General features: G+C 44.5%; 1 protein-coding gene across 1 annotated transcript in view; it reads right to left on the bottom strand.

The window, feature by feature from the left end:
- Positions 1 to 17,099, bottom strand: part of RANBP9 (RAN binding protein 9) — a 72,384-nt gene extending 55,285 nt beyond the window's left edge. The window contains exon 1 of the mRNA XM_083187894.1: positions 16,792 to 17,099. Within this exon, the coding sequence (XP_083044020.1) occupies positions 16,792 to 16,939 (148 nt within the window). The 5' untranslated portion in view covers positions 16,940 to 17,099. The remainder of the gene's footprint in view (positions 1 to 16,791) is intronic.
- Between the last annotated feature and the right edge of the window lie 10,704 nt (positions 17,100 to 27,803).

The raw sequence follows: 27,803 nt of genomic DNA, 5'->3' as shown, positions 1-27,803 counted from the left end.
TCTTATCTCATCTTTGCAATGTGCACATACCAACAATGAGTATTAGATGAAACAAGAAGTTACATGTTTAGTTGCTTACTTCCTTGGGAGCAGATCAAAGTGACCAATTTCAATAGATTGTAATAATTGTTCTAAAATAATAAATGGGAAAGAAGATGTATGGGAATAAATTATATAATGCCATATTTTGAAACTACATGCTTCACAGAATACTATTATAGATACAGCACAGCTGGGAGACATTTTATCTGCTTTCAGTGTAAATGGTTCACAAAATGGCTCCCCTTATTGGGAACCAAATGAATAGTAAGATCTAGGACAGGCCCAGAAACAGGGTTGATACCAGTGGAAAACATACATCTGAATGTGTTACCAAATCTGAAAATAAATCTAGTCACTAAGAGGGAAACACATGGGGATCCCCTGAAATTTTGCAATAACCACAGCGTTGAAACTGGTATGCACTTACCAATCAGTCAGGCCCCATTTACTAATACGGAGATTATCCTTCTTTGACCTCTCATTTGAAACTGGGCTATGGAAGAAGCCATAGCATAGTTTTTTGTTTTTATAAGATTAAGGATACCAAATTGACTGAAGAGGACAAAATTGGATACATTTTGTTAGTGTAAATTAGTCAACAAGGACGTGGGATGGGGGTTGTGTGGTTTATTTATCTAAATACTACAATAATCAGCGTGTCTATGGGCTTTGTTTAATATTTTTGATGTCCAAGTATGCTGGTGGAAAAAAAAAATAATATCACAAACTCACTACTTAGTAAACTTACTCCTAAGACACAAAGATATCTACATATGGGTGTGAGCTGTTAGGGTCTACACCAACTAGGTCGACAAGCATTGGGTCGACACCACTAGGTCGACAGGCAGGAAGGTCTATATGGGTCAAAGTTGACGTGTCTAGGTCGACATGGGCATGGTCGACAGTCAAAAGGTCGATATGGGGTTTTTCACAGTTTTCTTACCCAAATGTCGACATGGAAACAGTTTGAAGTGCACCCCATCCCCTCGCTCGCAGAAGGCACACTATTTTATTCACCCACCATGCCCAAGTGGATGGTAGGGCATGAAATACCGCCTGTCGGCACATGTTGGCTCAAAAAAACAGTGAAAAACCCCATGTTGACCTTTTGACTGTCGACCTAGCACATGTCGACCTTGACCCATGTCAACCCAATGCTTGTCGACCTAGTTGCTGTAGACCTAATGACCGTATCCCCTACATATTGTACCACAAAGAGCCATGCCCACAGACCTCCTCTGTGTAATCAAAAGCAAAGAATGTAAATTGGTAGTAAACGGCTGGGGACCAATATGCCTATCACAACGCCCTGAGCACCTGCAGCTGGTAATCGGAAGCAAATGCCACATGCACCACCAGACTGTGGGCCGGCCACCTCTGGAGTAGGCATTATTATAGGACATGAAGTTTTCTGGGTGCATCCAAGTTCTTTTAGGTAGGTGTTCTTTCAAGCCCTTTTATTCTATGGAATGTTTTAAAGTTTCCAACACTAAGGGCAGTATTCAATGAGAATACTTGGCATGTGCAGTGAATCCTGTTTAGGATTCGCTGCACAGTCGCCGTGTTCCGGAGGGCTGGAGCATTCACTGCCAGCCCTCCCTGTAACTGTATTCAATGCCGTAGGGGCTCACTGCCCCTGCCGGCAATTCTTAACCCCTGCAGCGAACGCCGCAGGGAGCCGGCGGCAGGCAGGAAGATGGAAGCCTCCCTGCCTGCGCCGGACACTGTGGGGCAGAAGCACATGAATAAAGCACATGAATAAAAATAGCATGCCCCTTCACATAATAATATTCTTTGATTTTTTGACACCAAATAAAAAATAAAAATAAACCTTTATTTTAAAAGTTCACATTCCAGTTCACCATAAAAAGATGGCGATTGCTACACGGTGACACACAGCGGTGACACACACTTAGAAAGTAATTCGCTATCTGATCATTGAATACACTCACGGCGAATCACATTGAAAAACCACAGCAACTTGCAGTGACTATCAGACGGCGAATTGTCCGTCATTCACTGTTCGCAGTAAAAAGATTCACCTTAGAGCACGAAAATAGCAGACATTCGCCATAGAACATGGCGAATCAGCCTCAGTGAATACTACCCTCAGAGTATCAACAATTAGTTTGTCAAAGTATGCAACCGTTGTATTAATGCAACCTCAAGCACTGGAACTATTGCGGTTAAAATGCATTGAATGACATTAGCACCTTGTCGACAGACTGCTCGATCACTCAACGACAAACTCACCATCAACATTGTGACTGCCAAACAAAAATACCCACTCCTATTGTATATATCAATACCTCTACATACTGTACTTCAGAAGACCCTGGAACCTTTGTTTTTTTAACTCTCAGTAACATGACAAAGTTAAATTTTTTTGCATCTCTATAAACACACAGAAGGACCTTATAGTCCAGTATACTTTCTGCAGGACATTGCTTTCATGTGTGTGTTTCACTTCTAAAAATAGGTTACATGAAGATTCTGATTGTATAAGCAATTGTGGCACTTTAAACATTGAAACTGTATATATTTATGCTGTCCAGAGGAGCTCTCATTTGTCAGCACCATTTCCGTAGATGACACATATACACAGCAAACAGAAATCATGTGTTCGCTGACCATCTTCTAGCGCTACTGCCGCTAATAGCATGTCTAGGGAAGGTTTCAAATACTATATGGTATGTCACTTTTTTTTTTTTTTGCATAAGCCTTAAGGACAGTTTTTGGCCAAGAATATGCAAGCTCAGCTGCATTATATTTGAACATGAACAGAACTATCTACAGTATATACGCTACCAAAAAAAAAAAAATCAATTTACAATTGTGGAATTTCAAAGATAAACTTGCTTCGGTACTTATGTAGTATCTGGGCTGCCGATTTCTAAATCGGGTCGGATCGGGAGATCGCATCGCATCGCATGCGACCATGCGATTCGATGCGATGACCCGATTTTTCCATAGGAATCAATGTTAAAATGGACTGAGTCCATTTTAACATGGAATTCAATGGGAAAAATGGGTCCTTTTCATACCCCTACTATCCAAGTGGGCATGGAGTTGGATATAAACCTGTGGCGAGCGTAGCGAGCCACCGAGCCCGAAGCGTGGCGAGCGAAGCGAGCCCCGCGAGGGGACGAATACCGTCCCCTCGCGGGGCTCGCTTCGCTCGCCACGCTTCGGGCTCGGTGGCTCGCTACGCTCGCCACAGGTTTATATCCAACTCCATGCCCACTTGGATAGTAGGGGTATGAAAAGGACCCATTTTTCCATAGGAATCATTTTAACATTGATTCCTATGGAAAAATCGGGTCATCGCATCCGATATCGGATGCGATGCGATGCGATATCGCATCGCATCGCATCTGATTGTATGCCTTAACTTAAGGCATACAATCAAAAAATCGGCAGCCCAGATACTACATAAGTACCCTTGCTTCTTTTGGCATAGGATCATCAAATATATTAAATATTTTAACCTTATCTGTAGTCTAAACACTTAGAAAGAGCATACAGCACCCTTGTTTAAAGATTTGAAACCAAATTAAACTGATGTTTTACCATTTAACAGATGCAGTTGCATGGTATGAGACTGAAGCCAGATGGGCTGTCACTGGGTATGGGTAAAAACCAGACCAGGACAAGACCCCCCGGAACGCCGGACCGGACATCAAATTCTGCAGTCCGGAGCTTGTAGCGTCCGATCCGGGGGGTGTCCTGTCCGGAGGTGTCATGCCTGGGGGGGCTGCCTGTGACAACTGTCACCAGGGAGTGGAGGAGGGGGAGAATAAAGCCTCCCTGTATGGTCCGGGCATGTAGCGAAAACCGGACGGTCCAGACCAAACGGGGAGGCTGTAATCTCCCCTTCCCCATGTCCCTGGTGATAGTTATCACAGGGAACCCTCCAGACAACCGGACGGGACACTATAAGCTCCGGACTGCAGATTTTGATGTCCGTTCCGGCAGTCCGGGGTTTAGTCCGGATCCGGTTTTTACATAATCCTGCTGTCACTGGGATAGATCACATCCCATGCAAATTAGTTTTGCACATTTGTGCTCAACAGAGATCCTCCTGCTGGCTCGGCCCCTCCATTTTGCTAGCTTCTTTTCGTGGGGCGACAAGCCCTGCCCCTTTATCAGCTTTATTGCAGCGCCCTGCCCCTTTTGAAAGCATTCCAAATTGCACTTGTGCGGCCCGCCGCCGATAGGCTGACAGCAGCGATCATCAGGATTGAGCGGCCTGCCAGCACAGCGGGTGGTGGGATGTGTATTTTGTGCTGTAAAGGCAAAATGAGTCCTATAATGTCAGAACAGTGTTCTACTTAAATTACATTATTACTGTTACTTTTAAAGCTGCACACTCACTGGGCATTGTGATCCACAATTTTAAAATTCTTAATCTAGAGATTTCATGAGGGCTGCAGGGACATTACCCATACCCCTTTCACACTGCAGCTCTTAACTGGTATATTGCCGATTTTTTAGCCTTTTAAAACGGTTAGAGCTGCAGTGTGATAACCCTTATTTGCAAATGGGTAAAAAGAGTCCTACATGGTTCAGAGCCATTTTTTTATACAGTGTGAACGCCTCTGAACCAGTATATAGGACTCAGGCAGTAGCTATGAGAGCGCAGTGCATATGTAATGAGCCGCTCATTATATATGCACTATGCTGTCTTATAGCTACTGTCTGTCCTGCTTTCACAATGCAAACCTGCTTGAGACCCGGTATTAATGTGCAGTGTGAAAGGGGTTTAAAACGGTAATATACCGTTTTAAATACCGTTTCAAAATGCCGGGTCTCAAACTTTTAGACAATGTGAAAGCAGCATTAATTTCAACTCCATTACCACTGGCGAAAATGGTAATACTGTCTTACTTGTAGAACATATCTATCATCAGGCAATTGACAATTGAAGACACCCTACCGTAGTACAAGAGAGGACTATAAAGAATGTGTTGACTAGGTTATGGGTCATTTATTGGGAAGAGCAGAGTACAGGTACATTAAAAATGAAAGTTAAACCAACATAGAATCCCCTCTTGGCCAGAACTGTTTTATGGGCCTGATTCTGTTGACTCGGTAAGACTGCAGCTTACCGAGTCCCAGAGTGCCCACTCCAGTGAAAATTATCCTTAATTGTCAAACTAATGGTTGCCATTTGTTCTTTTTCTACTTTAGCCAGACGTTTCAGAGCACATGCCCATAAATGGATAGCCTGGAAAAGGTTCAGTGGCCAGCATCGCTAAATTGACAGCCTTAATCCGATTTTTTTTTTATTCAAATTGAGATTGTTGGAAAAGGGGTCAAAACGTGTCGGATTTGGGGAGATTTTATATATATATATATATATATATATATATATATATATATATATATATATATATATATATATATATATATATATATATATATATATATATATATATATATATATATATATATATATCACACACACACATATGTGTGTATCTGTATAGGCATGTGAAAGATAAAGTACAGTACCCTCATTCTAAGTAATTCTACAGACTGGAACTTTTACATATAATTAACAACCATCTGGTCCTTAATAACATTTGATTAAAGTAATCTTTTCTTAGAAAAAAACAAATGAAACATTTTACATTGACATCTCCAGTATGTTTCGAAAAACAAAACAATACCGTCAAACATTAATAAAGTATACACACCATTGCTGCTTCCACATCAATAAAGAGGGTCACTTTGTAATCTAGGGAACTAAAATGTTAATCAGAACTTTAACTAATTACAAAGACGTCATGCAAATATATATTATGGGCAGTATTCAATGCTCTCATTTCACTTTTTTTTTTGGCGAGGTTTTAATTTTTTTGGGCAAGAAGAGCACTCCTCTTTCCAAAAATGTACCTAGCCCTATTCAACGCTCCCAGTTTGAGCTTTGCCCTGTACAACGCTTGTTTGCCGTTGTTTTCTTATGGGTAATTTTGTGTACCTCGTTGTTTGTGTATTCAATGCAAAAATGGAGAATGCTGCCCACATATTTAGGTGAACTCAACTTATGTACTTTTTTTGGTGCCTACAAATCTATTTATTTATTATTTAAAGGATCTATATTATATTTTTTCTTTAGAAGAGCCACATTAATATATTTTTATTTTTTTGTGGTATTTTTTTTTCCCAGGGGATGCATTTTTTTTCCCACTGATTATTCTACCCATGATTCACCTCTTCTTCCTCACTTCTTTGTTTGGACTTTGAGGAGACACACCGTTTTTCACAAATCAGCTACTTTGGAATCCTCCCGGCCACAACTCACGGCCACGCCCCCTTCTCGTCCCCCTGCAGGCGGACATTGAATCCCGCCTGCATGTTCTCGGTCGAGCTCACCGAGAACGGGACTGGGTCACGGCGGTCGAGCAAGCTTGACTGCCGTGACTGTCACATTGAATACCCCCCCATAGTATGGTTAAGGAACCCAAACCCAGGTCCAAATTGGAGGTGTTGGTCATAAAGTCCGATCAGATACACATTCCCGTGCGCATCAGAACAGATCCTGTAGATCATATAAGTGCAGCACCTATGATGTATCAAAAATGGATGATCAGCGGCACATCGCGTGTACTTTTAAGCACCTGCAATGTATCGCATCCGATTCCCCTAGAACTCCCCCAGCAGCTCTTCTACATAAATCGCATCAAGTGCCAATACGGATGGAGCCCTCCCTGGGGTTTCAGGGGAAAACATGTCCGACTTGTGCCTTGGACAAGTCAGACCTGCGTATGAGGACATTAAGCTTACTTATGCTGTCTCTTATGGTGCCCATACACTTGTGTGATGGAACGCAATGCGATATCGCACTGACATTTCTCTTGAAGCTCCCCGTGTGATAAATCTCAAGGGGGTTGTTTTAGCATTGATCACAATCACAAGACAAAATCACATGCCCCTTGCAACCTGAAATCTGGTGATGGCATGAAGACTGGTCTAAATAAACTGGCAGATCGCACATCGCATTGTGATAAATCGCATGTGTTTAAAACCCACATGCGATGCGATATGTGCAGCACATAATATCTTGAAATGCAAGATTCGACCAACCAGTGCATTGCCTCGGGTGACACATGCGATTGGCATGCGATCCATGCGCCATGTCAGTGAGATTTATCAAAACTGCACAATTGAGATCTCACCAGTGTATGGGCACTATTATACGTGTGGTCAGCTTTTTCACAGTAAACAGAATTATTAATCGGTACTTGTTTCCTAGCAAGGCATCCCAGATTTCCATCTTATGCCATCACATGCCATATAGCCGCATACGATGCATGCGATGCGATGTAATGCGATTTTTAATTGTATAAGCACCCTAATGGCGGCTTACAATTTTAAATGCACCCCCACTATCAACGCGAACCCGAAGCGTAGAGAGCCCGCGAGAGGCGGCGGTACGCGTCCTGACCTTTTTATACCCCCACTATCCATGTCGGCGTGGAGTTGACTTAAAATAGTGTGGCGAGCACAGCGAGCCACCGAGCCCGAAGAGGGCCGAGCCCCGCGAGGGGACGCGTATTACTTTACATGTATTCCACGTCCGCCACCGAGCCCGAAGAGGGCCGAGCCCCGCGAGGGGACGCGTATTACTTTACATGTATTCCATGTCCGCCCGCCACGCTTCGGGCTCGCCACACTATCTAAAATCAACTCCACGCCGACGTGGATAGTGGGGGTATGAAAAGGTCGGAGGACGCGTACCGCTGCGCTCGCCATGCTTCTGGTTGGCGTTGATAGTGGGGGCATTTAACATTGTAAGGACCCATCAGGGTGCTTGTACAATAAAAAAATTGTATACCATCGCATTGTATGCCATACGATGCCAAACAATTGTTTATTGTACAACATTGCGTTGCATCGCATACCATCGTATACCTTATTTAGTCTTATGGTATACGATGCGATGGGTGCCGTGCTAGGAAACAAGTACATTATTATCTTTTATAAAGTGTCAACATATTACACAGAACTTTCCAAAGAATGTTAATCATGGCCATCAGTCCCTGTAAAGCAAGATATCATCAGAAGCAAATAAATATTTAGGATTTTGTGAGAAAATTGGAGCATCCGCCCAAACATATGGAAAATGTACAAACTCTACACATTTCCTGCACTGGTCAGAATGACGCCAAGACCGATTCAGCAGAGTTTGTAAATATGACTATGTTAATTTTATTCTAAAGTGCCAATTATTTATTTTATAATTATCTCAAATGGGCAGAAAGAGGTTATTTTTGTTTGTTTTTAATGGGAACCAAGAGCAAATATGATTTTTAGTTTAAACACTTTCTATGGAAGAATAATGGCAGCCTTACAATTCCAACTATTTTTAAAACCAGTCAACGTATGGCATTTAATAAGGGATCACAATTTTTTAAGTTTTGAATATGTCAAAGGAGATAAGGGGCTAAGGGCGATATACAATGTCCATCCGATACTTCCGGAAGTGAAAATTTCAGCAGTTCAGGCATTCAATCCTGACAGGGGTTCGCCAGAATTGGCTTACATGCTCAGTCTAGTTTCTCTTGAGATGCTGATCCCAGGGAGGTGCGCAATACACACACTGCGATTTGGGCTGACTATTCGTCCGATTTTGACTATATAGTCAAAATCATAAACTCAAATTGCACCTTTAATAACACAGCCTCTGAGTTCCAGAGGTGGGGAACTTTTGTGCCAATCTGCCCATTTTTTTAATGCAGCAATCATTTACAATGCAACACCATGTTGGGGTTGCATTATAAAAGAATGCAGCTTTCATATATATTTTAAAAAAAATATATGTCATGGCAATATTTTTATTTATTTATTTATTATTATTATAAAAGTGACACTGACGGGCTTGCATATCAACGTCACATATGATCCAGTCTGGGACTGGATCTACTGAGCCTCATGATGCTTGCCCAGTGATTAGTGTCAGATGGAAGTAAGTTGCCACCAATAGAGTGCAGTTTTAAGATGTAGGTCAATAATAAACCCCACCTGCATAAGACATTGGAGATCTGTAGTATGCCCGTACACACGGGGTGACAGAAGCTTTAGGCTGAGCGATCTAGCATTGCACAGATCATTCAGCGCATCACTGTTGCCAGGGGCCATACACACAGGCCCTTATTCAGATCTGATCGCAGTACAAATTTGTTCTCAAAATGGGCAAAACTATGTGCACTGCAGGTGGGGCAGATGTAACATGTATAGAGAGAGTTAGATTTGGGGGAATTATTTTGTTTCTGTGCAGGGTAAATACTACCTGCATAATCCATACACTGCAACTTTATATTTCAACACAACCCACCCAAATCTAAAGGTCCATACACACTGGGCGACTATGCCCAGCGTGTATGGACAGCGATGATCGCATTCATCCCTGGGGGGGGAAGCCGCTCACGGCATACACACTGAGCAGCTTTCCCTCGGCCCGGCGCCGATGGAGGGGGGAGGATGGCGTTGCATATTGGAGCGCTATGCAAAGCCGTCCTGAAAGCTGCTCATCTGCTGGTATAACCAGCAGATGAACGTCTTTCCCGGCGATGTTGCGGGAGCGCTCACAGCTGGGCCATACACACTGGGCGGCTTTGAGCTGAAAGCCGCTCAAACCTGCTGTTTTGAGCTACTTTCAGATCAGTCGCCCAATGTGTATAGGCCTTAACTCTCTCTGCGCATGTTACATCTGCCCCACCTGCAGTGCACATGGTTTTGCCTATTTTGAGAACAAATTTGTACTGCAATCAGATCTGAATAAGGGCCTAGAGGAACCTGCGGTTTTATTTATTTATAGAGCCACAAATGGCTGAATGACCATATAGTGCTTCATGTCTAAGCAAGTTTGTGAAATTGTTTACAAATGCCCCATGTGTATGCCCCAGTAGTTTACTTACTACATAAGTATGTAACACATCTTCAGAAAAAAACGCATATATGTTAATATGTATTGCACACTTTCTGACCAATGCCCAAGTCACTGTGAATTCTGAATAAGCAGGGGAAAGGCAGAGGTAGAATATTTGCCACTCTCCATTATGCTGGGCTTTTGAGTATCCTAAATTATACATGTGTTGTCATTGTTGACTGACCTCCAGGAAACCTTTTATAACCCCCTCATAGGGTCATAGTCCATAAGCTGCAATTCACTGTTGTAGCATACCTTATACAGGAACAGAATAATTTGACTACATTATTGCATTTTATTTTTAACAGAAGTAAAATATGCACCCCACAACCACGTATTTACTGGTGACAAAAAAATAAAAAGTTGTGTTACAAAGAGGGTATAATGAAAAATGTATTACAGGGCTAGATACAAATGTTTTTATAACAGATGTGTTTGACACAAAAACCCAGAGGTTCTCAAACGCGGTCTCCAAGGCATCCCAATGGTCCAGGGTTTAGGTATATCCATGGCTCAGCACAGATGGTTAAATCAGACTGACTTACTAATTAAGTCACCTGTGGCCAAGCATGGATATACTTAATAACTGGACCGTTAGGCCGGTTTCACACACTCCGGCTCCTGCCGGACGGTGAAACCCCGCACGGCCAGGGAGCCGTGCCGCACACATTAGTTGTGAATGGACACTATTGTGTCCATTCACACGGGACGGCCACGGCCCGGCCGCACGGCTGCAGCCGGATCTCGCCACTGGAAGGGACGGCTGCCGGGCTGTGGCCATCCCTTCCATGATAAACTAGTGTGTGCGGCACGGCTCCCTGGCCGTGCGGGATTTCATCGTCCGGCAGGAGACGGAGTGTGTGAAACCAGCCTTAGGGGGGGCCTTGAGGACCGCGTTAGGGAACCTCTGCATTAACCCATGTAAAAATGCAAGTGGGTAGTGAGCCCTAGATGAACCTGCGGTTTTATTTATTTATAGAGCCACAAATGGCTGAATGACCATACAACTGAGGTCTGGGGGAATATATAACATTGGTCTCTTTTTGCACAGCTAATACAGCACGTATTTAAAAGTCTCCTGAGTGCCATCCTTTATTTCTACTATATATATATATATATATATATACACATACATACATACATACATACATACATACATACATACATACACACACACACACACACATATATATACACACACACATATATATATAAACACAGTAGAAATAAAGGATGGCACTCAGGAGACTTTTAAATACGTGCTGTATTAGCTGTGCAAAAAGAGACCAACGTTTCGGGGTCTAGGTTCTCACTAGCACCTTGCTAGGTTCTCACTAGCACCTTGACAAATGGGTACATACCCCGAAACGTTGGTCTCTTTTTGCACAGCTAATACAGCACGTATTTAAAAGTCTCCTGAGTGCCATCCTTTATTTCTAATATATATATATATATATATATATATATATATATATATATATATATATATATATATATATATATATATATATATATATATATATATATATACATACATACATACACATACACACATACACATACACACTTTTCTTGGTTTTAAAAGTCAAATTGGTACTTATGTATTATCTGGGAGCCCGGTTTTTTCATTGCATGCCACTACTTAAGGCATGCGATGCAATGCAATGCTTCATTGTAAAGACCCGATTTTTAATTGTATAGTCAACCATGGGTGATTTCATACCCCCACTATCCAACTACGCATGGAGTTGATTTTATATAGTGTAGGCGAGCGCAGCGAGCCCCGCGGATTACTTTACATGTATTCTGCGTCCGCCCGCCACGCTTTGGGCTTGGTGGCTCGCCAGACTATATAAAATCAACTCCATGCATAGTTGGATAGTGGGGGTATGAAATCACTCATGGTGACTATACAATTAAAAATCGGGTCTTTACAATGAAAAATCGCTTTGCATGAATTGTATGCCACTATATTGCATGCGATGAAAAAAATCGGGCGCCCAGATATCACATAAGTACCGTCAAATTTACATTCAAACAATTCAATTAAAGCACATATTTTTCAGTTGTTGAAAAAAAAAAGCGTGGATTAGCAAATTACTCGCCAATCAACATTTTTTGTTGAAATTGCTGCTGTTTTCAATTGTTTTTTTTATTTATTTCTTCACTGCCGACTTAAAAAAAAATAAAAAAAAAAATGAAACTGCATCGACAAAACAGGTCCGTAAAAATCCCTTATTCTAAATGCTCGTGGTCCTGAGCATTTCGCATAAGGGGTACTCAAGCTGTAGTAAGGTACTTTTTTCATCCAAAAATACTGAACTTAAATAAATACAACCCATAGGTGGAAGTATACATTTTTTATAGAAATGAATTTACACATCAATCCATATGTAGATCTGGTTGCAATTTGTCATTACTGCTCCTTCATTTTAGAAATGCAGAACAGGGTCAAATATTGGCATCCAAGCTTAAGGCCCCCATACATTAGGCCGACTTGTCCTAAGGATAAGTCAGACCCAATTCTCCTGTGAGCCACCCGGGAGGCTCACATACGATTTGGCACTGGATGTGCCATAATTTACTATTATTATCGGATGTGATTTATCACATGTAAAACCTGGGAGCTGAAGCGGGCGGTGAGGAGAAGCCGGGCGGGTTTTGGGTGCTGAGTGCTAGCGGGTGTTCAGCAGGACGGGCAGCGGCGTGTATTAGAATGTGTCACTACCCGATTTTTACTCCTGGATATGTAGTAAGATGATTCAGAATGCCCACACACTGGTCGACATCAAGAGATTGAGGCCACAATGTTGATACTTGAACAAACAAATTAAATTATGGTGTGTGTGTAGGCAAGAGATCTATGATTTATTGGTGAAATGCCAAAACAATCATTTATTCACATTACACAAAAGAAAAACAAAATCAGGCCTATCACCCGATTATTTAAAAATAGGGCCCATATATGTATATAGGGAATGCAGAGCTATATGTATCTGTAGGCGCTTCCGATTGGCTGAATGCATCTTGATTCCTCCCAATTACACTATTACTATTAATAGTGTGGCTGCTGCAGTCTATCTATATTATTTATTTGAGATTTGCATTAGGTCTACAACAGGAAGGTACATGGTCATTTTAGGGGAAAACACTGGGAGTGAAATTTAATAGGATGAAAGATTCAGAAAGTGAGAGATTTGGTAAGAAATCTCCTGTTATTTTAAAGTGGTAATCATTTACGCCTCAAAATCAAACTGGTGATTTCTTACCAAATCTCTCACATTCTGAAGCTCTCATCCTATTAAATGCCCCCCTTTATGTTTTTTTTTTTTTTTTTTTTTTTTTAAATTGACCTTCCATTTTGTTTTTCCATCTGCAGTTACATGGTAAAAAATATGGTACTTGTTTAGTTTCACGGCGGCAGCTCTACACTACTTTGAATCCTGGCAGCTGTATGCCAACGGCTGGCTTACTTCTCGAAGCTACGTTATCAGCGTAGATACATTATCAGTTTCACGGCGGCAGCTCTATGCTTCGTTTGAGTCCTGGCACCTGTACGCCCAACGGCTGGCTTACTTCTCTGAGCTAGGTAGCGTAGCTACGTTATCAGCTCATAGGCTGCCTTGAACTACATTGTCAGCGTAGTGACTCCGCGGCAGCCCAGCACTGACAGGTCATTGTGGCACTTATAGTTCCACAGAGAAATAGACAGCCCGGCACACCGCTAACAAAGGGGGCATCTAAACTAGACACCCCGGCAAACCGCTAACAAAGGGGGCGTGTAAAGGGTGCATCTAAAATTAAGACGCTATAGCACGTAAGTACAGCGCCGGCAAACCGCTATCAAAAGGGCGCATCAAAAATTTATGTGCTAGAGCGTCTAAATTTTAGTTGGGTATAGTGGTGCAGCATTATTACAAAAAATACACAGACCAAAAAAAAAATGTGAAAAACACCAGTAAACCTGTCGACAATGACACTTGACGTAACAGCTGTCGACCTTGTTTATTCCACTATCCACGCCAGGCTGAAGCGTGGAGAGCGCGGTACGCATCCTACCGACCCTTTCATACCCCCACTATCCACGTCGGCGTGGAGTTGATTATATAAAGTGTGTGGGGCGCAGCAAGCCACCAAGCCCGAAGCGTGGCAAGCCCAGCGAGCCCCGCGAGGGAATGCGGGTAACTTCACATGTATTCCGTGTCGCCACGCTTCGGCCTTGGTGGCTTGCTGCGCTCACCACACTTTATAAAATCAACTCCATGCCGAGTTTGGTAGGACGCGTACTGATTCCGCTTACCATGCTATGGGGCTGGTGTGGATAGTGGGGGTGTTTCAGGAACACATTCACACCCGCCAATTTTGACAGGGACACTTACGCTGACTACATACTGCCTACACTACGCTACTTCTGCCTGACTACGCTGGTCGCGCGGAACACACTACGCTACTTCTGACCGACTAGGCTGGCCGCACTGACACGAGGTCGATTCTGAAAGGGACGCTAAGTACATAACTGCCACCGTGAAAGTACCAAAAAAATATATAAAATGTGATTTTTTATTAAAGTACGATATATTGCGTAAATAGGGTGCTGAAGTTTTAGCATTTACTACCTACACTGTCAAGCCCCATCTCCTGGAAAATAACAAGTCCATATACTTTTGGACGCTGCTTTTGCAAAACTGGACCATATTCCAACCTTGCAAGTTAGAAGTATAGTGAATTTTGTCTAGCTCTGTATTTTGTGCAAAACACCCCCTCCCCCTCACCCACCCCCCCCCCCCCAGAATCCTATATAATAAAAGGCTAAAGCTGCTCCTCACCTATATGAGGGGAATTCAAGTATTGTGCCAGCTGGCAGCCACTAGATGGCGCCCAAGGGAACAATTGAAGTGTAACTTACATTATGGTAATAATGTTCCATCATTTTGACTGGCTGGTAGCTACTAAAAAAAAGGACCCCATCCTCTAGGGTGAGGTATAACATGCGGTAGCCCGCCATATCACCCGGCAGCTCCCGGGGGACAGGATCGCATGTACGACAAATATTTATGGCAGCCTGTAGGATCTGCGACTGCGATGCAAGGCACATGGGAACGCACTTCACATCACAATCGCAGGTACATTACATTCGATGTGTCACTTTTTATGCGATCCATTGCAACAATGCATTGCAATCCCATGAAAAGCTGCCATATCGCACTAGTGGATGGCTGCCTTAACAGTCAACAAACATCAACAAGTCAAAATGATGCTTGAATATATCAGTAACAACTCCAAAGCTGTTTATTTTTCAAGAACTGCAGAATCAGAGAGAGTGTCCCTTCCTCTGGTGTGAGAAATATATATATATATATATATATATATATATATATATATATATATATATATATATATATATATATCCCCCAACTATCTTCTGATTAGCGCTATATCCTTCATGACAGAACCTGGAGGGAGTAATGCTAGTACCATTACAGCAATAGTACTTTAGTTGTCATACCAGCTCTAAACCGTCAGGGTGCAGAACAATTTGCCTCAAGTCTACAAATCCACACAGTCCTGATCAAATACATTTACATTTTCAGTTTTATCCACACAATCAGTTTTTTAATGGTGCATCTATGTGCAGTTACTTTGATACACTTCTCAAGATGTAGCACCATTTTGTTTTTGCCAGTTCACATTAGTCTATGGGCAGGTACTAATACATTAATCTGCATTTTGCTGCAGTTTTCAAATATCATTGTTACAAAGCAGTCAAATATAAGGGGAACACTATGTCCAACCTTATAAACAGATGAAACAGCATTGCACAATCAAGTTGTACCCAAATAAACAAACATATGTTGATTACCTTTAGTTTTGGTTAGTGACACAGCAAAACTGCATTAGCACACAGCAAGTGCATGTGATCTGCAGACAACTGAACATACAGCTATTCTTGCTGCAGTTTTGTGGTGTCTCTAGTCTAGAACAACGCATTAGCCCATGTGATCACACAATGAAAATTGTGTTTTGTGCAATATGCTGTGGTAACAAAGCTGCCTGTGTGAAGTAGGCCTTAAAACTTAACCAATTCCCTTATCCTTCGTGAGTACACTCAGTCAAACAATAGAAAGCCCATAAGCAAAGAACATATTAGTGCAGCTTTGTCATACACAAATAACACTTTTGTTTCAAGCATTTGCACTGTTTATATAAAGGGCGACTATATGACACAGAGCAGCACATCCCCCTGTGACAAATGACAGCTGAGGGCAGGGACAGGTATACCAGGAGCCGGGCCCCAGCTGTATAATGCGGATTGTTAGGTCCGAGGCCTATGTGGAGGCTGCTGCCGGTGATGGTGAGCAGTGAGTCACTGGGAGGTGAGCACTGCAGGAGTTAGGATGTCAAAAACAACCCATCCCCCTCCCTGCTGTGCTGTGTGCTGCTGTGAGACAGGGAGAGGGTCCCCCCAAGAGACGCTCCGCCGAGTGAGGGGCAGCGGTGCTATTGTTGTGTATAGCTGATGACAGTGTATATACATGTATATATAGGTGCTATGTATAGGTATACGTAATCTTGGTAACACAATCTCTCCCCCCCTCCCCATATGCCAATCTGACTCTAGCACTCCTCCTTCCCGGCCCCTTGCACCTCCTGTTACCCCTCCTCCCCAAATCGCTGTTATTACCCGTACACCCCGAAACATTACACCCCATCCCCCACCCTTGACACAATCAAGCTTCACTTACCCCAAATCCCACCGAACACCCCCCACCCCCTCCTCTCTCCAGCCACCCGGCTTCCCCCGGCGCGATGCTGACCTTTGTAGTGGACTCGCAGGTTGCCGTGGGACAGGCCCAGGTAGCTGCACTTGTCCCGGGGACTCCAGGCTCGGGGTGGCGGATCCCGGGGAAGGAGAAGACCCGGTGATCCCCCGGCAACAGGGGCGAGCAGAGGTGGAGACGACATGAGACACAACAACACAACAAGACACAACCACACGGGGGCCGAGCAAAGCAGCAGCACACATAGCACACAGCACAGGAAGCAGGAGGAGCCGCCTACAGGACAGCACAGTGTGACACATATAGATGTGTACACACACTCATTATTACACTGCTGCTGCTGCGGCTGCTGCTGTAGTATGATGACACCATTCACATAGCAACGCACTATGACCTCTCACATACAGTTACATTGTGTTACATACTGGAAAGCATATACACATTGCTGCTGCTGCTGCTGCTGCTGTATGACACCACTCACGCAGCAACGTACAATGACCTCACTAGTCTAGAGGCTACAGTTGCACTGTGGTACTATATTATATATATATATATATATATATATATATATATATATATATATATATATATATATATATATATATATATATATATACACACACATACACTGTATATATTAGTGCAGGGCAATGATTAAAATTTTTAATCGCGATTAATTGTGTAATTTTTCTGCGATCAATCACATTGTTAGGCACTTAAGTGCCGCTTACCTAAATTCTTGATGACAAAGGTTCCATGCTCAGTGCCAGGGTGAATTACATGCTTGTTGCCAAGGGGAAATACATGCTTGTTGCCATAGGGGGTTCCATGCTCATTGCCAGGGGTTCCATGCTCATTGTTAGGGTGGATCACATGCTCGTTGCCATATCGGATTCTATGCTTGTTACAGGGTGTTTCATGCTCGTTGCCTGGGGGATTACATGCTTGTTGTCATAGGGGATTCCTTGCTCATTGCAAGGGGGATTACAGGCTTGGGTACTTGTTTCCTAGCACGGCACCCACGATTTTGATCTTACAGCATCTTATACGTCTCATCGCATCGCATACAATATAGTGGCATGCGATGCGATGCATGCAATGCAATGCGATTTTTAATTGTACAAGCACCCAGATGGGTGCTTACAATGTTAAATGCACCCCCATTGTGAACGCCACCCCCACTATCAACGCCAACCCAAAGCATGGCAAGCGTCCACAGCCCGCGAGGGGTGGTGGTACGCGTCCTCCGACCTTTTCATAACCCCACTATTCACGTCGGCGTGGAGTTGATTGTAGATAGTGTGGCGAGCCACCGAGCCCAAAGCGTGGCGAGGGGACGCGGATGACTTAACATGTATTTCGCGTGCGCTCGTCACACTTCGGGCTCGCTGCGCTCGCCACACTATATAAAGTCAACTCCACGCCGACGTGGATAGTAGGGGTATGAAAAGGTTGGAGGACACGTACCGCTGCGCTCGCCACGCTTCGGGTTGACGTTGATAGTGGGGGTGGCGTGGACAATGGGGGTGCATTTACCATTGTAAGCACCCATCAGGGTTGTGCAATTAAAAATCGCATCGCATGCCATTTGCTGGCATGTGATGCTGTGCAATATTTAATTGTACAATCCGGCTCATTTACCTAATTATCATATCGCATCGCATACCTTATGTAATGGTATGTGATGGGCGCCGTGCTAGGAAACAAGTACCCAGGCTTGTTTCCAAGGGGAATTACATGCTCATTGCCAAGGGGATTACATGCTCGTTGTCATATGGGTTACATGTTCTTTGCCCAGGGGGATTTAAATGGTCGTTGCCCAGGGGGAGGTAAATACACATTGCCCAGGAAGATTGGTGCCATGGAGATGCAGAGTCTCTGACAGCATAAGAGACCCTGCGCCCCTCCAAAGATGGCCACTGCCGCAAAGGAAACAGCCGCTAGAGGTGCAGGAGTACTTCTAGCCTGTCTTTTCTATAGCGGCGGCCATTTTTGGAGGGGCGCAGAGCCTCTGCAATGCTATCAGAGACTCTGCACCTACGTGGCGCCGCTCCCACCTCCCCTTGATAACGGAAGTAAAAACAAATTGCCATTATAGTGCTGCAGTGTTAGTGCAATAATAACACGTTAAGATGCCCAGCACTAATATACTATATACAGTACATATATATATATATATATATATATATATATATATATATATATAGATATCTATATATATAGATATATATATAGATATGGATGGGGTCCGGCACTCCCAACAATGTGCAAAGCTGCGCCTGGTGCCTCCACTGATGGCTTGGATAGCATAGATGATGATGCGGCACTCAGGCTGTGTAGAATGAAACAAACGGCTCCTCCATGTAGAGCAAGACGACAACGTTTCAGTTTTAATAAACTGTTTTCAAGTCACATAGTTGACTATGTGACTTGAAAACAGTTTATTAAAACTGAAACGTCGTCTTGCTCTACATGGAGGAGCCGTTTGTTTCATTCTACACAGCCTGAGTGCCGCACCATCATAGAAACATAGAATTTGACAGCAGATAAGAACCACTTTTTAAACATGTTACCTCAAACCATATTTGATCCTTATTTTTTTGTACGGATATCAATATGCCTATCCCAAGCATGTTTAAATTGTACTACTGTATTTGCGTCTACCACCTCTAATGGTAGGCTATTCCACTTATCTACTACTCTTTCTGTGAAGTAATTCGGTACTTGTGTATTTTGGCGGCGCCCCCGATGTCCGTCGTATGATGAACGGATCGCATCGCATGCCATGCACCCGATGGCATACGATGCGATGCGACGCGATTTTGACCCCCTATACGTGCTTACAATGTTAAATGCACCCCCACGCCACCCCCCACTATAAACGTGAACCCGAAGCGTGGGGAGCGCAGCGAGCCCGCGAGGGGCGGCGGTACGCGTCCTACGACCTTTTCATACCCCCACTATCCACGTCGGCGTGGAGTTGAGAATAGAATAGTGTGGCGAGCGCAGTGAGCCACCGAGCCCGAAGCGTGGCGAGGGGACGCAGATACCTTCACAGGTAAACGTGTCCCTTCGCGGGCTTCACAGGTATCCGCGTCCCCTCGCGGGGCTCGCTGCGCTCGCCACGCTTCCGGCTCGGTGGCTCGCTGCGCTCGCCACACTATTCTATTCTCAACTCCACGCCGACGTGGATAGTGGGGGTATGAAAAGTTCGTAGGACGCGTACCGCCGCCCCTCGCGGGCTTGCTGCGCTCGCCACGCTTCGGGTTCACGTTTATAGTGGGGGGGTGGCGTGGGGGTGCATTTAACATTGTAAGCACCCATTTGGGTGCTTAACATTGTATAAGCACCCATTAGGGTGCTTATACAATGTTTAATCGCATCGTATATGGCATTGTATGCCATGTACAATGGCATACAATTTCAAAATTGTATGCCATCGTGCACTATCGTACGATATCGCGTCGCATCGCATACCATCGTATGCGTTATGGTATGCGATGCGATGGGCGCCGCCAAAATACACAAGTACCAGTAATTCTTCCCCTGAATCTTCCTCCCTCTAGTTTCAGTGCTTGTCCTCGTGTTCTGTTGCTCCTCTTCCTGGGAAGAATGTCTCCCACCTGTACCTTGTTAAAATACTTGATGAATTTTAAAGTTTCTATCATGTCCCCCCTTTCCCTTTTCTGCTCTAAAGTATACATATTAAGATCTTTTAGTCTTTCCTGGTACGTTTTGTGATGTAGGCCATGCACCATTTTAGTTGCCCTTCTTTGTACAGTCTCTAATGTATTTATATCCTTCTGGAGATATGGGCTCCAGAACTGAACACAATACTCTAGGTGAGGTCGTACCAATGACCTATACAGTGGCATTATTACTTCTTTCTTTCTACTGCTGATACCTCTCCCTATGCAACCAAGCATCTGACTTGCCTTCTTCATTGCTTTCTTACATTGCCTACCTGCTTTTAAGTCCCCTGAAATAGTGACACCTAGATCCCTCTCTTCCTCAGTAGTTTCCATTATAGTGCCATTTATACTATATTTAGTCTTTGGATTTCTGAGACCCAAGTGCATGATTTTGCATTTTTTGGCATTAAACTGTAGTTGCCATGCTCTTGACCATTCCTCTAATCTACCTAGATCCTCAATCATTTGTTTTACCCCTCCTGGTGTGTCTACCCGGTACTCTTTACCTAGAAGGGCGCCCGTCGCGGGCATCGCGGGTACATTTATGTATGGCCGTGACGCGACCGACGCGATGCCCGCGATTTCCCATTGAAACCAATGTTAAACATGGAAATCGTGTCGGTCGCGTCGCGGCCGGCCATAAATGTACCCGCGATGCCCGCAACGCGATGCTCCCGATTTCCCATAGGAATCAATGTTAAAAGGCGCGATGGACCCGATTTTACTGTTAAATGGCTCAATCCACCCGATTTGGCCATAGGAATCAATGTTAAATGGGCCACATAGCCCATTAACCCTTAAATGTCCCCCCAAATTTTTAACGCCACCCCACGATCCACGCCAACCCGAAGCATGGCGAGCGCAGCGAGCCCGCGAGGGGCGGCGGTACGCGTCCTCCGACCTATTCATGCCCTACTATCCACTAGGGCGTGGTGTGAGAATATAATAGTGTGGCGAGCCCGAAGCGTGGCGAGCGCAGCGAGGGGACGCGGATACCTTCACAGTTATGCGCGTCCCCTCGCGGGCTTCACAGGTGTCCGTGGCGAGGCGGACACCTGTGAAGCCCGCGAGGGGACGCGTCTACCTGTGAAGGTATCCGCGTCCCCTCGCGGGGCTCGCTGCGCTCGCCACGCTTCGGGCTCGGTGGCCACACTATTATATTCTCACACCACGCCCTAGTGGATAGTAGGGCATGAAAAGGTCGGAGGACGCGTACCGCCGCCCCTCGCGGGCTCGCTGCGCTCGCCACGCTTCGGGTTGGCGTGGATCGTGGGGTGGCGTTAAAAATTTGGGGGGACATTTAAGGGTTAATTTGGCCTATTTGGCCCCAAATCATTGTTCCCTATGGGAAAATCGCGGTGATCGCGGGCATCGCGGCCATCCCGATTTACCCGCGATGCCCGCGATGACCGCGATTTTTACCCCCGACGACCGCGATTTCAATCGCTGGCGCCCTTTTAGGTAAAGAGTACCGTCTACCCTGTTGCATACCTTTGTGTCATCTGCAAAAAGGCACATTTTACCCTCAATTCCATTTGCAATATCACCAATAAAGATATTAAAAAGCACCGGTCCAAGTACAGATCCCTGGGGTACTCCACTTGTAACCTTTCCCTCCTTTGACTGTACTCCGTTTACCACAACTCTCTGTTTTCTGTCCTGCAACCACGCTCTTATCCATTCAACTATCTTAGAATCCAATCCCAAGCTTTCAAGTTTATTTAACAGTCTGCGATGTGGGACAGTGTCAAAAGCTTTACTAAAGTCTAGATAAGCTACATCTACAGCCCCACCTTGATCTATTACTTTAGTCACCCAGTCAAAAAAGTCAATAAGATTTGTTTGACATGATCTTCCCCCAGTAAACCCATGCTGTTTTGGATCCTGTAAATTGCTGGTTTTGAGATATTCTACAACTCTTTGTTTCCATCACTTTCCCTACTACTGATGTAAGGCTCACTGGTCGATAGTTGCTTACCTCTTCCTTGCTTCCACTTTTGTGCAGTGGGACTACATTCGCTGTTTTCCAGTCCTCTGGGATTACTCCAGTAGCTAGTGACTGGTTGAATAATTCTGTTATTGGTTTTATCAGCTCCCCTTTAAGCTCTTTTATGCTATATATATATATATATATATATATATATATATATATATATATATATATATACATAACTTGAAAGAGCTGCACTCATTAGTATTCAAAATAGGCGAGTGCAAGATCCTCAGACGATTTGTATAGAACCCATGTATCAATATTTGACAGTCAATCCTACTTTGATCGATTTTGGATGGGTGAATATATGAGTGTCCCACCATGATTTTTTCTATGTTCCACTTTTTGCATATCAGTCTCTTCATTTGAAGTGTATTGAGCAATTAAATTGGATAAAATCATTCTGAAGAAAAAGGTGTGCTGCCTATCATATATCAAATATTGATACATGGGTTATATATATATATATATATATATATATATATATATATATATATATATATATATATATATGGGGTAGAAGATAAGGTGGCACACAGGGATGAGATTATAAGAGCAGCAGTGCAAGGTCCATAAGATGAATAGATAACAACACTTACCTCCCTTGAAGGAGAGGAAAAGAACCAGCACTCATAGTTAGGTGATAAGAAGAATTGTATTCAGAGGCAGTACATGATTAAAGCGTATATAGGCTGACCCAACATCCATTTCGACTGGCAGCGTGCCAGTCTTCCCCGGCAGTCAGCTGTTGCCGTGTTGAGCCTGTAATACGCTAGAGCAGTGGTTCCCAAACTGTGTGCCTAGGCACCCTGGGGTGCCTCAGGACACTTGCAGGGGTGCCTTGGGTTGGTGGACCAGGATCAATTCATATTATTTATGGTCAATGTACCAGGCAAAACCAGTTCTTGTGGCTGCCAATCATAATATATGCGGACAAACAGAAGCAAATCCTGTGATAACTGTGACATATAAACACAATTCACTTAATTGAATTTTTTTTTCTGAATTTCTCAATAAAAAGCATTTGGCTTAGGGGTGCCTTGAAATATTTTGATGCTCTAGGGCACCGTGATTCAAAAAAGTTTGGGAAACCCTGCGTAGAGGGGTGAAGTGCGGGCACATAGCACTGTGGGATGGAGCGGAGAAGTGACAGGGAGATTGAACGGACAGCCCCCGTTGTGTCTGTGTGAAGCAGGGATAGGACAAGGGGGAGATGTGGGTCTGATAGGGATGGCCACGATTTAAATCCAGTCTGCCCCAGTGTGCCGGAGATGATGATAAAAACACAGCAAACAGGCATATTTACAGTGTGAAGAACTCAGTACAGTTATACAGGTCGAGTATCCCGTATCCGAATATCCGTTATCCGAATTATTCCGAAAACCATACATTCCAGAAAGTGAAGAATTTTTTTTTTTTTTTGCTAAAAACTCACTGGGGACATATGTAACAGCACTACTGAGGACATGATATGTAACTGGCACTATATATGTGCAAGAAAATGATTGCTTGCCATTCAAATTCAATTTCTGAGATAGTACACAAATTTTGTTTCATGTTTTGAAACCTTGTTTTTTGAACAAATAAAATATATTTGTGTGTATTTTATGTGGTAATAAAATATATGTGTGTATTTTATGTGTTTATACAGCATAAATGCAAGATACTTCAAAAAACATCATTGAAAAATTAAAATATTCCGAAATACGGAATAATCCTTTATCCAAAATTTTCCTGGTCCCGAGCATTTTGGATAAGGGATACTCAACCTGTATATGTGACAGGGATACTGCAAAGTTACTGTGCAAATCCCATGCTGACAGGATGAAACATAACACAATAAGAGCCAGTGCCACTATAGATTGAGATTCATATCAATAGCCTAAGATCATGTATAATATGCAGCAATAGACACGGCGGTGTCATATAAATATATACACAAAGCTCGCCCACACTACACGGCGGTGCTGAGCATATATGCACAACATTAGGTAGACTCAGGTCCCGTTTGTAAAGTATCCAGGGGTGCCCACATGTGTTCCTTATCAGTCCACGGGTGCCCGCATGTGTCCCATATCAGTACAGGGGCGCCTGCATCTGTGCCATATAATTCCATGGGTGCCCCCATGTGTCCCATATCAGACCAGGGGTGCCCGCATGTGTCCCGTATCAGTCCAGGGGTGCCCGCATCTGTGCCGTATAATTCCAGGTGTGCCCCCATGTGTCCCATATCAGACCAGGGGTGCCCACATGTGTCCCGTATCAGTCCAGGGGTGCCCGCATCTGTGCCGTATAATTCCATGGGTGCCCCCATGTGTCCCTTATCAGTCCAGGGGTGCCCGCATGTGTCCCGTATCAGTCCAGGGGTGCCCGCATCTGTGCCGTATAATTCCAGGTGTGCCCCCATGTGTCCCATATCAGACCAGGGGTGCCCACATGTGTCCCGTATCAGTCCAGGGGTGCCCGCATCTGTCCCTTTTAATTCCAGGTGTGCCCCCATGTGTCCCGTATTAGACCAGGGGAGTTGCCCTTTTTTTAATGAAACAAAAAAAAAATGTTTTATTTTTTATTTTTACTGCAAGGGCTGTTAAGTGGGATTCAGTATTGAATCCCGGCGGTCGGGATCCCGGCGTTCAGAATCCCGACGCCGGAATCCCGACAGCCGAAATGCCGACAAGGGGGGGGACGTGGATCGCCCCCCCTTGCGGGCTCGCTGCGCTCGCCACGCAGCGGGCCCGGTGCCTCGCTACACTCGGCACACTAATTTATTCTCCCTCCAGGGGTGTCGTGGACACCCCAGGAGGGAGAAAGTGTCGGCATTTCGGCGGTCGGGATTCCGGCGTCGGGATTCTGAACGCCGGGATCCCGACCGCCGGGATTTTAACTGCATCCCGTTAAGTGTGCTGTATCAGTCCAGGGGTGAGCCAAGTGTGCTGTATAATTCATGGGGTGTTGCTAAATCTGCTGTATATTATTCCAGGTGTGCTGCTTTTTTTTAATTAAAAGAATAAAAGTGTTTCTTTTTCTACTGCAGGAATGTCGCCATGTCTGCCGTATAATTCCGTGTCTGCCGCCATGTGTGCCGAATCAGTCCAGGGGTGTCGCCATCTGTGCCGTATAATTCCATGTGTACTGTATCAGGTCAGGGGTGCCCGCATGTGTGACCCACAGGGCCGCCGACAGGGGGGTGCCAGGGGTACAACTGTCCCGGGCCCCCAGCCTCTGGAGGGGCCCGGGCAGCTGCCCACAGTGGCACGGCACCATACACCCTCCTGCACCCGCACAAATGCACTCACCCGGCGGCCAGGCTCGCACAATGCACAGTGCAGCCCGCAGAGCACCGAGCCTAGGATACAGAGGGGCTCGGCGCTGTGAAGTGAGTGCTCCGAGTCCCGGGAGAAGATGCTGCGCCGCCACCGACACCACCGCTGGTAAGTAATTGGGGTGGGGGAGGCGGGGTGCCGGCGCGCAAGGGGGGGGTGCCGACGCGCGCGAGGGGGGGTTCCGCTGGGGGCCCAGGCTGAAGGTCAGTCCCGGGCCCCAACATTACTAGTAGCGGCCCTGGTGACCCATAATTCCTGGGGTGAGCCAAGTGTGTCATAAAATTCATGGGTTGCTGCAAAGTCTGCTGTATAATTCATGGTGTGCTGCTAAGTGTGCCATATCAGTCCAGGGGTGATTCTATGTGTGCTGTATCAGTCCAGGGGTGAGCCAAGTGTGCTCTATAATTTATGGGGTGCTGCTAAGTCTGCTGTATCAATCCAGGGGTGCTGCCATTTTTTTATTAAAAGAATATATCTTTTCTTACTGCAGTAGTGTCACCATGGGCCTTATTCTGATCGGTGCGGCCGGATCAGATTATGCGGCCAGGACCGTGTGTGCGAAACCCTGCCTTCCATACGGATCGCCAACTCCGTCCGTATGCGGTAAGAAGCTGACCGAACGGACCGCACGTGTATTTTTCACGGAATACGCCTCCTCCATCTAAGGGAACCTCCCCCATCATTCGATGGTCGCAGATGGTGAGCCAAGTCTGCCGTATAATTCATGGGGTACTGCCAAGTGTGCTGTATTAGTCCAGGGGTGATGCTAAGTGTGCCATATCAGTCCAGGGGTGATGCTAGGTGTGCCGTATCAGTCTAGTGTTTTTGCCGCCCACTTGTGTCGCTTATCATAGTTATCCAGCTACTTCAGGGCAACCTTTTGGCCTAAAAACAATATTGTGAGGTGTTCAGAATAGACTGGAAATTAGTGAAGATGAATGCTATTGAGGTTAATAATAGTTTAGGAGCAAAATTCTGTGATTTTAGTGTTTTTTTATGCTTTAGAAAAAAAAAATCAGAACCCAAAACCCAATAAGTTGAGGGGGGTGTTTTGGCAAAACCCTGTAGAATCCAAAACCTGAAGGTAATTAGAACCCAAAACGCGAAAAGTGACCGGTGCACATCCCTAATAACAACCCATTTTAAAGTCTTCATTAATATCCACTTCAGTTCCCTTTGTAAGAGCAGTTTGTCTCTGTCACCTCCTCTCTGTAGTGGAGGGATGATCAATTATTGCACATATCAAGTCATTAATTTCTTCTCCTGAAAGTGTCTAGCAACCAATAGGGTTTTTAGATCCAATTCCGTGATGGTAGGGAGTAAGCTTTTCTTAATGGAGGATCTGTGTTGACTGATCCATTCTTTGATCATGCGTGTTGTTTTCCCTACATATACCAACTTGCAGGGACAGGTTAGTAGATCACAAATTTGCTGTTACAGTCCAGTTTATGTCTTATTGTGTAGCTCTGTCCATCCAGTGGATTGGTAAAACTTTCTCCTATGGACAAAAAAGGGCAATTTGAGCATCCGGCGCACTTGTACACACCATTTTCCTTGGAGATCCAATTGGAGGTAGTGCTTTTGCTGCGATATGAATCTGTGACCACCAACATGTCTTTTAAATTAGGACCTCTTCTGTTAGCAAAACGGGGAGTTGTGGGTAATACTGGTGCCATGGTAGGGTCACTTGAAATAAGGTGCCAATGCTCTATGATTTTGTTTTTAATAAACTTGGATGCCACTGTAAATGTACTGTAAAATTTCAGCATTGTTCTGAGGTTCTTTAGGAAGAAGGAGGTCATTTCGTTTGAGAAAATAAACTTTGCGGTAGGCCTCCTCTATATCATCCTTTTTGTAGCCTCTGTCCAGGAACCTCTCGGCCGTCTGCCCTAATGCTGCTGGTAAGCTATTAGGATCTGAGAATCCTACATACATACATCATCTGCGAATAGGGCAGGCCCTTTTTCAGTGATGTTGGGTGGAAACTTTCGGCGTGTAGTAACGTGTTTTTGTACGTGTATTTGGAAAAAACTTTCGTAG

Source organism: Crinia signifera, chromosome 5 (genome assembly GCF_055691185.1).
Source record: "Crinia signifera chromosome 5, ASM5569118v1, whole genome shotgun sequence".
NCBI classification, from domain to species: domain Eukaryota; kingdom Metazoa; phylum Chordata; class Amphibia; order Anura; family Myobatrachidae; genus Crinia; species Crinia signifera.
Note: the sequence above shows the minus strand (reverse complement) of the source record. Positions and strands in the feature narration are given on the sequence as shown.